Here is a 15,633-nt window from a genome sequence, read left to right as displayed (position 1 = left end):
CATTATGATGAATTCAGTAGTATTAAGACAAACTACCCATGCAAATAGTGACATAATCAGGGGCTAAGAGAAACTATCAAAATTTAATTTGGTAATGATTTTAGTGAAAAAGAACTCCCAATAAGGAAATGTGGAAAACTACACCATTCTGAAGCATTCAGATATGCATTTTTTTTAAAAAAAACAATTTTATAATAGAAAAATTTATAGGAGGAAAAATCTTGTTTAATCTTTGTAAATATGTACCACTACAAAAGGGGGGAGGGGATATAAGCTCATCTAATTTTGAAAAAGCATTTCTAATTTGTCTGTGGTTTTTAATATAGCCATTTACTTTCTCATACATCATTATGTGCATAATTAACACTTTGAAGACTCAAGCATATCCTTTAAAATTAAGGCAAAAATAGCAGTTTCTGGTAGGTGAAATCATGTAAGCCAAGACAAGTAACGGGCTGCCTTGTAGTAGCAACCTGTTCTGTCTACAATTTGAAATGGAGCTTAGCTTCAATGCTGTTGTTCAGACATTTGAAAGGATGATACCTCGTATTCATATAGGGAAATATGTTTCCTTATTTGTAGTTATTTTGGGGCCTGTGCCTTGGTTTAGCTCCTCTGTTAGGCTTAAATGCAGAGTTAGAGGTTTCAGATAAAGCATAGAAGGCACTATAGAACATTCAGTACATGAAAGAAAGAAATATTGTAGGCTTTCTACAACATTTTTTAAATTTACAGCTTTGTCTGGACAAATTGCTGATATCTGGCCAGGAGCTGAACCAGTATTGTCAGAGAGCAGCTTTGAAAGAGGCTGAGGGGTAGGTGACCTAAGTCACATCTCACCCTTCCCCCATGGCCTGCCATGGATGGAGTTCATCTGCACACCTTCTGGCTTTGGCAGTTGGACACCAAATAGCATTAGCTGGGTATTCAGAACAGGAGCCTCTAGTTGGTGTACCTAATGTGAATTCTGGGCTTAGAGGGGGGGGGGGAACCCACCCTGCTTAACTTCATAAAAGAAGTTTATCAATCAGCTTTCAGCAAAATTACTATACAGCATGTTAAAGAAGATTGTAAAAATATAATGCACAAGTTAAACGGCAGGTGAAAGACAGCCAGGTGTTTAAAGATGCTTTGTTTCAGAATGTTTCATTCGAGCTTTGACCAAGCAAAAGGTGGAGAAGAGCATTGGTCATCTGTAGGTTTCATGTGAATGACAAAGTATAAACACTTCACAGTTTCTGTGTACTTTCACATAACATTATGATGTAATATCCAGAAAATTCTTCCGAGTAAAAAAGAATGGCGGTGGTAGAAATCACTATGAATATACAGTTCAAATTGCTTGCAGTACAATCTGCAGCATTTAAGGATGCTTAAGACTCTAGTGACACTTTAAATATATAACATTCTCAGCATGGCTGGCTCTTGAGCATGCTCCAAGTGAGCTTGACATGGCACTCTTTAATATGCAGGATGCATTTGGAATCTTTAAAGGAGAGAAGGCTGAGCTCAGGACATATGCTGGGTATAATTTGGGAGGATATCATGATTGTAGTATTGGTTATTGATAGGAAGTGGGTTGGAATGTGCTTATGTTCTTAAAAGATTTCAGAGGCAAAGCTTGCGTATGGAAATATTTACTAGTATTGTTGAACAGGTGATTCCTTATGAAAATAAGAGGAGATATTAAAGAAAAACAGTTTCCTGAAGATTGTGTATTACAAAAAACCCCAACACATTTTTTTGTTGACAAGGCATGGGGATACACACCATCCTGAAACATGAGTTTTAAGGTTCCCATTTTCAAAAAAGTTTTGCAGTCAGGAGTTGTGCACCTGCAGTTTTGCCATCTGATGGCTTTTTTAAAAACCCAATTAGATTAGTTATATTTACTTGGAAAGATGGTGGTAGGGGACAATCTCTCTGACTGTCATTCATTTTTTACTTCCTGTTATTGTACATACTCATGCTAAAAATCTTTCCTTTATGCTTTTCCCATTTCCCGTATATTCTTTTCTGCTCTTTTCTTAATTTGTAGTGTTTGATCTTGCCTACCATACCTGATATTGTCTTCTTTTTCAGACTTCTAATTGTGCTATCATTCAACTTCATAATGTAATTATGAGAACTGATTATATTATTAAGGGAGAAAATACTAAATTTACAATCAAGTTTTTGTTTTTCCTTTGCAGAGATCTCTCCCAAAATACTTCTGATCTACAAGGAGACCAACAATGAGTTTAGAAATTCTGAGACAGAAGGGGAAAAAATCACATAAAAGGTCATCCCTGATATTTTGTAATTTTATACACTTTTATAGCAAAAAAAGGGAAGGAAAAAAAGAATTGTTCTGTCACAATTAAATACCTAAAAGTGCTGTGCAAAATATTTTTTCTCAATTCAGCATCTCCAAGGGGATAAGAATTCAACAAAAATAGCTGATTAATGGTAGCTTACAACTAGCAGCCATTTCTAATCTCATATTATCGGTTTCCTTGCTAGCAGCTGTAGAATTTGCTGTTGTTGTTGTAAACATATATAATCTAATTCAGGACATATAAATCTGAAGCAAAGTGCTTTTAATATCTTGAGAATGTTACTTCTGTACTATAGCAATGGCTTTGCTTCTAAATGCTCAGATATTTTGCTCTTTAATAACCCTGCAGCATTAGTTTTTTAGATTGCTCATTTATACCTACTGTACTAAATGAAACTACAGATGTACTGTAGGTATAAATTGGAATTTTATCCATCACTGAAACATGCATTTTCATGCAGCTAAAAGATATGGACTCATACAACCGCCTTTCTTATTGATTCATTTAATTTTTAAAAATTTCATTAAAAGGGTTTTCAAAATAGTCCATGCTCTGATATGCATGATTGAAGTAATTACTTAGCATGTGAACAATTTTTTTAAAAAAATGCTATTTAAGTTTGACATGAGGCAGGTTGAGAGCATCTGTACCGTCCCCTGGTTTGCAAATGCTTTGAGATGATCTTGACATTCCAGTCCTCAGAGAGTCAGTAGAGAGAGTTGTTTCCACTAATGGGTGGGAAATGGCTTCAAAAGTCTCAGTTTCTCTTTCTGCTTCCAAATCTTCATCAGTTATAAATAATTTTGATTCCCTCCATTTGCTATATAATTCTTGGCTGCCTCTTGAGCTACTTGTGTCACTACCAGAAATCTGTATATTCAGTTCTTCTGCTGCTGACTGTATAAGATTTTGTACAGATAGCGATTTACCTAAATCAATTTGCACTATTGGCTTCACTGAGACCAGGGGTTCCCCTTCAGTATCAAGGCCTTTTCCCCATGAAAGATCCTTTGTCACATTGGACTGTGCAACTTTTCCATTATCTTTTGAAGCAACAAGGCAAGCGGTGACATCAGTATTCTCCTGCGTGCTCACAGGAATAATATGAATAGGTTCCAATCGATTAATATGCTTTACTGATGAAAAGGGGGGTATCTGTAACGTTGTAGGTGCTGTCGGCTTAGATGTTTGATTTATTTGGTTTAGTGCATTATTAGGTGATAGTGTTGCAGGTCCATCATTTGGCACCTGTGTGGCTTGACTATGCATAGTTGGACTAAAAGCATAGTAAGCTTGAGGGCTAAATTCATTTGGTGTCAGTATAAGCTGTAGGCCACATGGCATGTTGACACTGGCTGATCTTGATACACATCCACTGGTCTGGGCAGAATTAGTCAAATCTTTGCTATCTACAGGACTTTGATAATCAGAGGTCTGATCACATTCAAAAGGTGGCATTTGGAATGAAGCCAAAGTCAGAGCAGACACAGATCCTTTCTTCAAGACTTGTTGGTAGATATCTAGCAGTGAGTCCAATTTTGACTCTATTGATTGGACCTAGAGGAAAAACGTAAAAAATAGCCTAAGTAAATATCAGTTATTTGAGAGGATACATGCTGTTAACAGATAAATAACAAAATATACAAATGACTATTTAATCGTAAAACTAGTTATTGAACATATTTTAAAAAACTAAGAGAGCAGGTCTACTCAAAACCCTGCCCAGGTCGGTTCAGTAGGCCTCACCCCTAGGATAATATTCTTAGGGTTGTACTGATCCAGGTGGATACTCTTGTTCATCTGAAGCAGCAGAATATAGTAAGAGTCCAGTACCACCTTTAAGACCAACAAAGTTTTATTCAAGGTATAACCTTTCGTGTATTACACATACACCTCTTCAGATACAATGAAATGGGAGAAAAGCAGGGCTTTTTTTGAGCAGTAATGCAGTTCCAGCTGGTTTGGCATCGGGGGGGGGGTGGCCTAATATGCAAATGAATTCCTGCTGGGCTTTCTCTACAAAAAGCCCTGTGCAAAATAATGCTGACATCAGGGGGTGTGGCCTAATATTCAAGTTTGTTCCTGCATGGCTTTTTTTTTTAAACAAAAAAGCCTCGGAGAAAAGCATTCACATTTATAGACAGATCCAGGTGGGCAGCCGTGTTGGTCTGAAGCAGCAGAACAAAGCAAGAGTCAAGTTGCACCTTTAAGACCAACAAAGTTTTATTCAGAATGTAAGCTTTGTGTGCTTTAGAAGCACAATTCATAAGACAAAAAGTATGGAATGGCAAGCAGTTCCAAATATAGAGAAAGTGGGCAGTGAGTTAGTATGTATAGTCTTGGAAATGTTTTTTTAGCAGATTAAAAGAGTTACAAATTGGGATCTGGTGTTTGTTGGTTTATGTTAACTGTTAATACCACACCTCAATTTGTGACTCTTTTAATTTGCTAAAAAACATTTTAGTTAAAATTAACATGTTTGTTAGTTTATGTTAACTTTGTTAGTTTATGTTAACTGCTAACACCAGACCTCAATTTGTGATTCTTTTAATCTGCTAAAAAACATTTATATGACTCTGCATACTAACTCACTGCCCACTTTCTCTATATTTAGGACTGCTTGCCATTCAATACTTTTGTCTGATGAAGTGTACTTCTAGCACACAAAAGCTTTCATTCTAAATAAAACTTTGTTGGTCTTAAAGATGCAATTTGACTCTTTCTTTGTTCTACATTTATAGACAGGATTGGAAAAAATGAATTAGCATATAACATGATGTAGACATTTTGAGACAAAGCAGGGACAACAAGCGCACAGGGTCAACAGCTGTATGGATCCAATGAAGGGAAAACAACATTTGATGCAATAAGAATGTCAAAATAGGAGATAAGTGTGTAAGAGAATCTTTTCTAATTGTGGGGAGGTTAACGTTATGATGCCCATCTGCCTCCCTTCAAGCATTAAGATGACAATCATTACATGTTGTTCTAAATACTATACCAGTATGTTGTTTTTACAGGTGCTGTGTCTGAAAAAAAAATTATTCCTATATATTGCATTCTATTACAAACAGTATTCCATTATATTATCCAAAAGGAAGGGGGGAGAGAGAGGGGGGAATGCATAAAAATATAGAGGATGTATAGAAAAGAGGTAGATCCAAGTGGGCCGCTATGTTGGTCTGAAGCAACAGAACAAAGCAGTGGACAAGATGCACCTTTAAGACCAACTAAGTTTTATTCAGAATGTAAGCTTTCATATGCTCTAAGCAGACTTCATCAGACAAAATTGGAATGGCAAGCAGCAGTTCTTAATTTAAGTGGGCAGTGAGTTGGTATATACACTCATGGGAATGTTTTAGCAGATTAAAAGAATCACACATTGGGGTCTGTGTTTGTTAGTGTTGTTAACTGGGCTGAAACAACATTGGAGGGTGATAAAAAGCAGATTGATGTCGTAGGTGTGAAGTGCCATAAATCTGGGTAACATTCTGGCTTTGTTTTGGGTTAAAATAGAGGGCATATTTACTCAAGAGGTTATAACATCATTCTAGTTTGCCATTAGAAAAAAAGAAATACGTTAAAATACAGTGGAGGATGGGTTAGTATATGTAATATAAGCCAATATCCCTTATTTGAGTATGTTAATACAACCCCCCCCCACAATATTCTGATACACTGTTCTAAAAGAGAAATACATAGAAAAGAGAGAGAAAGAGGAATGCATATAGCATTTAGAACAACATGTAATGATTGTCATCTTCACACTTGAGGGGAGGCAGATGGGCATTATAAAGTTCTTCCCCACAATTCATCATCATCAACACAGTACGTAACCAGCACAAAACAGTCCAGACATATTGAAAACCAATATCAAAATATAACCATAATAGTATGAAAATTAGGAAAGATTCTCTTACACACTTATCTCCTATTTTGACATTTTTATTGTATCAAATGTTGTTTCCCCTTAATTGGATCCATACAGCTGTTGACCCTGTGCACTTGGCTTGTTGTCCTTGCTTTGTCTCAAAATGTCCACATCATGTTATATGCTAATTCATTTTTTCCAATCCTGTCTATAAATGTAGAACAAAGCAAGAGTCAAGTTGCACCTTTAAGGCCAACGAAGTTTTATTCAGAAACACAAGAAATGATTTTTGTACAGGGACTAAAGAAAATTATTTTTATCTTGCAAGTATCAAATATTTGCCACTACATACTGACCAAAAGGGAAGGCAACATGATGCAAATAATGTTACCTGTTTTTCCACTTTGACTACACGCCCTAGCATACTGAGGTCATCAGCTGTTTCATTCTCTACTGTATTCTTCTCTCGATTTCTTTTATCAGATGCTATTTGCCCTCTTCCAAGAATTTGGTCAACCCTGAAAAATATAGAATAAGCTGTTTTAACTGGAAATAAATGTAATACTTAGATAAGTATCACCAATGTATACAAGCTTTCAGAAGTGAAATTTGCAAGTAAGTTAAAAAGATTATTTTTTTTGTAGGGAATGTATTTATTCTTTTAATGATAACCAGCTTGATGGGGAGTCCAACAGTGGGTGGACTTCTGGAGTTCTGGGCCTGCTGGTGGACCTCCTGAAGACACCTGGGTTTTGGCCACTGTGTGACAGAGTGTTGGACTGGATGTGCCATTGGCTTGATCCAACATGGCTTCTCTTAAGTTCCTATGTTCAGCTGTTAGTAAGAATGATAGAAACCAACTAGTGGATGACTCACAAAGATTTGTGGGCAACTCTCCCCTTCTCTTTCTTTCATCTTTTGTCACTTTTATCTTCTTCCAGCTTGAATTGGGAGGAGGTCTTGGCTTCTGACGGGGTTGCTAGAACATCTCAAAATGACATCAAAAGTCTTCAAGATAACCTTGAGAGACTTTGGATACCAGTAAGGGCTGGTGTAGCAACCTGACAGAGCTGAGGTATGCAATTTGCGCTGTGCCACTAGGCCTGTTTTAGAGTACAGTGTCATTGGCCAAGCCGCTCATCTGATGGCCATGTCCTGTGGCATACCTGGAGCGCAGGGGAGAGTCAGATAACATATTCCTTCCTTTATCTACTGCTGGTTTAGTTTCTGATGATGCAAAAGTCTCTTTCAATTCATGAAGGAAGTGTATTTGGAAGGCAATATCACCTGATTCCCCCTTTTCACAGCAGCCTTCTGTGCCCCTCTGGCATTTTGTCCATGGAGCTTCCATGACATGAAGCACCAGCTGTTTGAAGGTCTCAGTAATATAAGAAGTGCCCTGCTGGATAGGAATAGTGGTCTGTCTAGTCCATCATCCCTTCTCACAGTGGCCAGTCAATTACTCTGGAGGGCCAACAACAGGGCATAGAGGCCAAGGCCTTACACTGATGTTGCCTCCTGACACTGGTATTCAGAGGTTTACTGCCTCTGAATGTGGAGTTTCCTTCTAGTCACCACAGTTAGTAGCCATTGATAGATCTGTCCTCCATAGCAGGAGGCTACTTGGGTAAAGGGGAGACACATGGCTGTTAGCTCCTTCCATTAGCAATTTATATCTACGAAATAAAATACAAAATGAGACTTCATTACTGTTGTTTCAGAAACTTGATGGAATATATCCTTTTAGAAATTTACACATAAGTTTCATATTTTGGCAGTGAAAACTCAGGTTCTATAATGGGAGTTATTTGCATACATTTTAAATTCAGTGACAAGCTTTAGCTTGTTATAAGATTTGGTCGTGCTCTAAAGGTTTATTTTGTGTATTCCACTCTGTGTGCATTCTATAATGTGTCTTAGTAGTAACATGCATCTGATGAGTGCTGGGCAAACTCTTTGACTGGTGGTGAAAAAAATCATGTATGTAGCATGGATGGTTTAGGACCCATCAACAGGAACTTCATGTGCAGCAAGCTTTGAGTATGTACTTCTTAGTCCAGCAGGTTATTCATTGATATGATGATACTGTTTATGGAGTGGGATTGGAAAGCTTTAAATACTTAAGAAAAATAGCTTTTCTTCCAGGGTTAGGGAAAAGTGCAGGAAACTTAAGGAAAAAGTTACAGAGCCATAGAGTAAGATAATGGCAATATGGGAACTCTTGGGAACCATGATAAGGTAAGGACATGTATTCAGAAGGATTCTATTGTCAAAGGAATTTATTTTCCTTACCGTGACTGAAGGCTTTTAATTCTGCACAACATATCCAGATGACCGGCTGAATATTGTTCAATGACATCTTTAACATCATAAGGGCGCAAAGTTTCTTTAAACTTTCTTTTGGCAACATGAAATTTCATGATTCTGTGCAAGAAATATTATCCATATTAATTTATATACATGTAATATAATTAAATGAAATTATGATATTAAATCACAACTGTAAGGTCATTTAATATTGGTAAAAGGTTACAGGTTTTTTTGCTGTGATGCACGAACTATTACAACACTGTCCTATTTTCTATTACAATACTATACCAATTTGGAAGGACAAATACATTCAGTTGACTGAGAGAAAAATGTTTATATGATTTTATGTAAATTTAAAAGTCAGATTTATTTCTCAATGAAGTCAGCATATAGACTGGACTACTGCAATGTGCTCTACTTGGGGCTCCCCTTGAAGAGCGTTCAGGGCTCCAGCTAGTATGAAATGCTGCAGCTAGGTAGGGCCAGCTATTGGAAGCATATATTCTCAATACTACAGCTACTGAGCCTCTCTCAAGCCCAATTCAGGGTGTTCTTTTTGTCCTGAAAAGGCTTACATGACTTGAGACCAAGTATGTGAAGGACCCTTTACTCCCTTATGTACTTCCCTGGGAAATAAGATCACAGGAAGATATTCTCCTGACTGTTTCACCACTTAGAGATGCTTGCTTTTTTTAAGCACGCCCCTATATTTCCAATTTTTCCATCGGAAAGACTAGAAAAAAAGGCCACTGAAAAACCTGGGGGGGGGGGGATCCCCCAATTTTTCTGAGTTTTTTTGGGGGGTGGGCTCACATCCCTAATTGTGAGTCGCCAGTTGAGCTCAGAGAGACCAGGAAAGGGCGCTGCTGAAGAGGTGAGTGTTTGCCATTTCTCAACTGCTGGGGGGAATTAACTGAGTGCTACTGTGTGGAAGGAGAGAGTCTGAGTTTGTGTGTTTGCTTGCTGGAGTAGATGGACTGCTGTTGTGAGTTTTGACAGGGCTATAGCTGATTGCATCAGATGATTGTTGCTGATTGGAAATGTCTGTGTTGCCTGGGGCTGACTGCTGGTCCCACTCTCTTTGCATTTGTAAGGCTGTACCTCTCCAGAGGCAGAGTACAGTCACTTGAACTCAGAGAGAGGGCGAGAAAGGGTGCTGCTGCAGGGGTGAGTGTTTGCCTTTTCTTAACTGCCTTTTCTTAATTGCTGGTGGGAATTAGCTAAGTGCTACTGTGTGGAAGGACTCAGTATGTGTGTTTGCTTGCTGGGGTAGAGGGATTGCTGTTTCTGTTGTGAGTTTTGAGAGGGCTGTAGCTGAGTGTAGCTGATTGCATCAGATGATTGTTGCTGATTGGAAGTGTCTGTGTTGCCTGGGGCTGACTGCTGGCCCACCTTCTTTGCATTTGTAAGGCTGCACTTTGCCAGAGGCCTTTGGTGCGGGAGCTAAAGGACTCTTGGCCTGTAGCTCTTAGCCTGAGGGCTCTGTAAGAAGCCCAGGTAGGGCCAGGAAGTGAGGGCCTTAGTCTCCTTGTGTTACCAATATGGTAAGTAGACTTTCCACAAGGAGAGCCACATAAACACAAAAGGTATTAAAGGTGGGTATGTATATTAAAAAAGCAATTATGAAGGCAGAATGCCAGCAGGGAGTTGTGGGGTAGCCAGTGTTTTGCACTGAGTGTCATATATATGACTATCTGCCCATTGAACAGAAGTCTTGAGTGTGTGCTTGGTGCAAAGAGCTCCTGGTTCTCAGGGAACAAGTTCACATCCTTAAGGCCGAGGTGGCTGACTGGAGAAGCAGAGACAGTCAGTTAGGCACTTAGAGAAGATTCTCGGGGACTTGTTAGACGTGTCCCACTCTGAAAATCACAGCCAGGGAGCATGAGGGCCAAGAGGGAACAGGGCACCATGCTGAAGATAAGAGGAATGTGCCCTCAGAAGGCACCTCTTCTTAAGTTGGTGAACAGGTATCCTTTCACACCAAGCAACCATCCCTGGACAGGGAGGGAGGGGGGCTCTTGGTAGTTGGTGATTTGATCCTTAGACAAGTAGACAGTTGAGTGGCAAAACTGCCTACTGACCATATGGGGACTTGCCTGCCTGGTGTGAAGGTAGCAGACATTATGTGTTCTAGATGGGCTGATAGACAATGCTGGGGAGGAGCCAGTGGTCATGGTACCTGTTGGTACCAATGATGTGGGGAAATGCAGTCATGAGATCCTGGAGGAAAAAATTAAGCTGCTAGGCAGGAGACTCAACGGCAGGACATCCAAGGTAGCCTTCTCAGAAGTGCTACCTGTTCCATGCGCAGGGCAGGAGAGACAGGCACAAATTAGGAGTCTCAATGCATGGATGAGACGATGGTGTAGGAAGGAAGGGTTCAAGTTTGTTAGGCACTGGGATGCCTTTTGAAACAAGTGGGAGCTGTATGAAATAGATGGTCTCCACTTGTCCTGAGAAGGAACCAGGCTGCTGGCGCTTAAAATAAAAAAGGCGGCAGAGCAGTTTTAAACTGAATCTTGGGAAAAAGCCGACAGGAGAGGAAATGTCTCTGGTTTGGGATGACTCATCTCAAAGAGATGAAGGGTTAACTGTTACTTTTCTACAGGACAATAGATTAGAGTTGTCCACTGAGACAGTGACAAACAGTATGGACTGCCTGGCAGTTGTGAGGCAGCAGGGGGAAGGTTATGGGCCTAACTTGCCTGGGAAATTATAGATGTTTATATGTAAATATTAGAAATGTCTGAGGTAAAATCGGGGAGTTGGAATGCTTAGTATTGGGGGGGAAAAGACATTATGGGTATTTCAGAAACTTGATGGAATGAGGAGAATCAGTGGGACATTGTGATTCCTGGATATAAATGATATTGGAAGGATAGGGAGGGAAGGGTTGGAAGTGGGGTGGCTCTGTATGTCAGAGAGGGTATGCAGTCCAGTAAGATTGAGAAGGTAAGATAATTAGATTTGCTTCTAGAAATGTTTTAAGTTGAAATAGTGGGCCCAAAAGGAAGCTTAACTCTGGGAGTTTGTTATTGCCCACCAGATCAAAAGATAGAAGATGATTATAAAATGATGAAAGAATTAAAGATAGCAGCTAGACGTAAAAACGGTGTCATAATAGGTGATCTTAACTATCCACATATTGATTGGGTCAGTATGTGCTCAGGTCGGGAAGAGATTGCGTTTCTAGACACACTCAGTGTCTGAGCTATGGATCAGATGGTCACAGAATCTACCAGGGGAGAGCCAATCCTGGACTTGGTCCTAAGTAATGCCTAAGACCTAGTGAAAGATGTAAAAGTGATTGCACCGCTTGGGAGCAGTGACCATAATGTTGTTGATTTCACCATTTGTATAAATTGGAAGTTGTCCAAAAAGACCAACACAACCACTTAACTTTAAAAGGGGTAACTTTTCTGAGATGAGGAGGCATGTGAAGAGGAAACTGAAAGGAAAGGTTAAATAGGGTCAAAAGCTTGGGGAAGCTTGGAGGCTATTTAAAACTACAATCTTAGAAGGTCAGATAAAATATATACCACAAGTCAGGAAAGGCACAAATAGATATAGAAAAAAGCCTGCATGGTTCATAAACAAGGAAGGATTCCTTTAAGTGGTGGAAAGCTAGTCCAAGTGAGGTTAATAAAAGGGAACATAGGCTATAGCAAATAAAGTGCAAGTCTGTGATCAGGCAGACAAAAAGGGACCACGAGGAGCATACTGCAAAAACATAAAGACCAACAATAAAAATTTCTTCAAATATATTAGAAGCAGGAGGCAGTGGGGTCCTTGGATGACCAAGGGGTAAAAGGCTTACTGAAGGATGATAGGGAAATGGCTGAGAAGCTGAATGCATTTTTTGCCTCTGTCTTCACTGTGGAAGATGAGAAGTGTTTGCATACTCCAGAACCACTGATTTTTTGAGGGGTGTTGAAAGACCTGAGTCAGATGGAGGTGATGAGAAAGGAGGTCTGACAACTGATAAACAATTTAAAAACTGATAAATCACCAGGCCTGGATGGCATACACCCAAGAGTTCTGAAAGAACTCAAAAGTGAACTTGTGGATCTCCTGCCAAAAGAATGTAATCTTTTATTAAAATCTGCCTCCATTCTTGAGGACTGGAAAGTAGCTAATGTCACCCCCATCTTTAAAAAGGGTTCCAGAGGAGATCTGGGAAATTAAGGCCAGTCAGTCTGACTTCAATACTGGGAAAGTTGGTGAAAACCATTATTAAAGAGAGAATTAGTAGGTACATTGATGGACAAAAGTTATTGAGGAAGACTCAGCATGGGTTCTGTAAGAGAAGATCTTGTCTTACCCGTTATAGTTCTTTTAGGGGGTGAACAAACATGTGGACAAAGGGGACCCAAAAGATGTTCTTTTCCTTGGCTTCCAGAAAGCTTTTGATAAAGTTCCTCATCCTAGGCTCCTAAGGAAGCTCAAGAGTCATGGGGTAAAAGGACAAGTTCTTTTGTGGATCAGAAACTGGCTAATTAATAGGAAACAGAGTGGGTATAAATGGGCAATTTTCACAGTGGAGGGTGGTAAGCAGTGGGGTACCACAGGGCTCAGTATTGGGTCTGATGCTTTTTAACTTGTTCATTAATTATTTGGAATTGGGAGTAAGCAGTGAAGTGGTTTGTGGATGACACTAAATTGTTCAGGGTGGTAAGAACCAGAGACGATTGTGATGTATTCCAAAGGCATCTGTTGAGGCTGGGTTAGTGGGCGTCAACATGACAAATGAGGTTCATCGTAGCCAAGCACAAAGTAATGCACATTGGGGCAAAATATCTTAACTATAAATACAAGTTGATGGAGTGTAAACTGGTGGAGACTGACCAGAGGGAAACCTTGGGTTCATGGTAGATAACTCACTGAAAATATTGAGACAGTGTGTGGCTGCAATAAAAAAAGGCCAGCACTATGCTGGGAATTATTAGGAAAGGAATTATAAACAAATCAGCCAGTATCATAATGCCCCTGTATAAATCGTTGGTGTGGCCTCATTTGGAGTACTGTGTACAGTTCTGGTCACCACACCTCAAAAAAGATAAACCATTGGAAAAAGTGTAGAAAAGGGCAACTAGAATGATTAAAAGGCTGGAACACTTTCCCTATGAAGAAAGGTTAAAACGCTTGGGGCTTTTTAGTTTGGAGACACGTTGACTGAGGGGTGACATGATAGAGGTTTACAAGATTATGCATGAAATAGAGAAGGTAGAGAAAGAAGCACTTTTCTCCCTTTCTCACAATATAAGAACTTGTGGGCACTCAATGAAATTGCTGACCAGTCGGGTTAGAACGGATAAAAGGAAGTACTTCTTCACCCAAAGGGTGAAGGAATTTATTGCCACAGGAGGTGGTGGTGGCTACAAACATAGATAGCTTCAAGAGAGGATTGGATAAACATATGGAGCAGAGGTCCAGTCAGTGGATATTAGCCACAGCATATTGTTGAAACTCTCAGTCTGGGGTGGTGATGCTCTGTATTCTTGGTGCTGGGGGGGGACAACAGTGGGAGGACGTCTAGTGTCCTGGCTCCACTGATGGATTTCCTGATAGTAACTGCGTCACTGTGTGACACAGATTGTTGGACTGGATGGGGCATTGGCCTGATCTAACATGGCATTCTGGATTCCTCATCTGATGAAGTGTGCTTAAAAGCACACGAAAGCTCACGTTCTGAATAAAACTAAGTTGGCCTTAAAGGTGCAATTGACTCCTATTTTGTTCTACTACTTCAGACCAACACGGCTGCCTACTTGGATGGCTTCTCTTATGTTCTTATGCCTTGAGTTCTGGAAGGGAGAAGGGCAGCTAATAAATAAATCTGAAATGACTTAATCAGATATACAAATTCAATAAATAAATAAAGTTCACACTACATATGCTGGGAATTATTAGGAAAGGAATTGAAAACAAATCAGCCAGTATCATAATGCCCCTGTATAAATCGTTGGTGTGGCCTCATTTGGAGTACTGTGTACAATTCTGGTCACCACACCTCAAAAGTAAAAGGATTACTGAAGAAGGATAGGGAAATGGTTGAGAAGCTAAATGAATTTTTTGCCTCCGTCTTCACTGTGGAAGATGAGAACTTTTTGCCCACTCCAGAACCACTAATTTTGGAAGGGGTGTTGAAAGGCCTGAGTCAGATTGAGGTGACAAAAGAGGAGGTCCTACAACTGATAGACAAATTAAAAACTAATGTCACCGGGTCCAGATGGCATACATCCGAGAGTTCTGAAAGAACTCAAAGTTGAACTTGTGGATCTTCTAACAAAAATCTGTAATCTTTCATTGAAATCTGCCTCTGTTCCTGAGGACTGGAAGGTAGCAAATGTCACCCCCATCTTTAAAAAGGGTTCCAGAGGAGATCCAGGAAATTACAGGCCAGTCAGTCTGACTTCAATACCGGGAAAGTTGATAGAAAGCATTACAAAGGACAGAATGAGTAGGCACATTGATGAACACGGGTTATTGAGGAAGACTCAGCATGGGTTCTGCAAGGGAAGATCTTGCCTCACTAACCTGTTACATTTCTTTGAGGTGGTGAACAAACATGTGGACAAAGGAGACCCGATAGATGTTGTTTACCTTGACTTCCAGAAAGCTTTTGATAAAGTTCCTCATCAAAGGCTCCTTAGAAAGCTTGAGAGTCATGGAGTAAAAGGACAGGTCCTCTTGTGGATCAAAAACTGGCTGAATAATAGGAAGCAGAGAGTGAGTATAAATGGGCAGTCTTCGCAGTGGAGGACGGTAAGCAGTGGGCTGCCGCAGGGCTCGGTACTGGGTCCCATGCTCTTTAACTTGTTCATAAATGATTTAGAGTTGGGAGTGAGCAGTGAAGTGGCCAAGTTTGCGGATGACACTAAATTGTTCAGGGTGGTGAGAACCAGAGAGGATTGTGAGGCACTCCAAAGGGATCTGTTGAGGCTGGGTGAGTGGGCGTCAACGTGGCAGATGCGTTTCAGTGTGGCCAAGTGCAAAGTAATGCACATTGGGGCCAAGAATCCCAGCTACAAATACAAGTTGATGGGGTGTGAACTGGCAGAGACTGACCAAGAGAGAGATCTTGGCGTCGTGGTAGATAACTCACTGAAAATGTCAAGACAGTGTGCGTTTGCA

General features: G+C 40.0%; 1 protein-coding gene across 3 annotated transcripts in view; it reads right to left on the bottom strand.

Moving 5' to 3' along the window:
• Window positions 1-2,806: 2,806 nt before the first annotated feature.
• The window catches only part of KCNQ5 (potassium voltage-gated channel subfamily Q member 5), a 514,814-nt gene continuing 501,987 nt past the window's right edge, over window positions 2,807-15,633 (bottom strand). For all 3 annotated transcript variants that reach the window (XM_060235972.1, XM_060235964.1, XM_060235981.1), the window contains 3 exons: window positions 8,482-8,613; window positions 6,581-6,707; window positions 2,807-3,875 (listed from right to left, as the gene is read on the bottom strand). In XM_060235972.1, the coding sequence (XP_060091955.1) occupies window positions 2,928-3,875; window positions 6,581-6,707; window positions 8,482-8,613 (1,207 nt within the window). In that variant the 3' untranslated portion in view covers window positions 2,807-2,927. The remainder of the gene's footprint in view (window positions 3,876-6,580; window positions 6,708-8,481; window positions 8,614-15,633) is intronic.

Source organism: Heteronotia binoei, chromosome 1 (genome assembly GCF_032191835.1).
Source record: "Heteronotia binoei isolate CCM8104 ecotype False Entrance Well chromosome 1, APGP_CSIRO_Hbin_v1, whole genome shotgun sequence".
Classification (NCBI taxonomy): Eukaryota; Metazoa; Chordata; class Lepidosauria; order Squamata; family Gekkonidae; genus Heteronotia; species Heteronotia binoei.
Note: the sequence above shows the minus strand (reverse complement) of the source record. Positions and strands in the feature narration are given on the sequence as shown.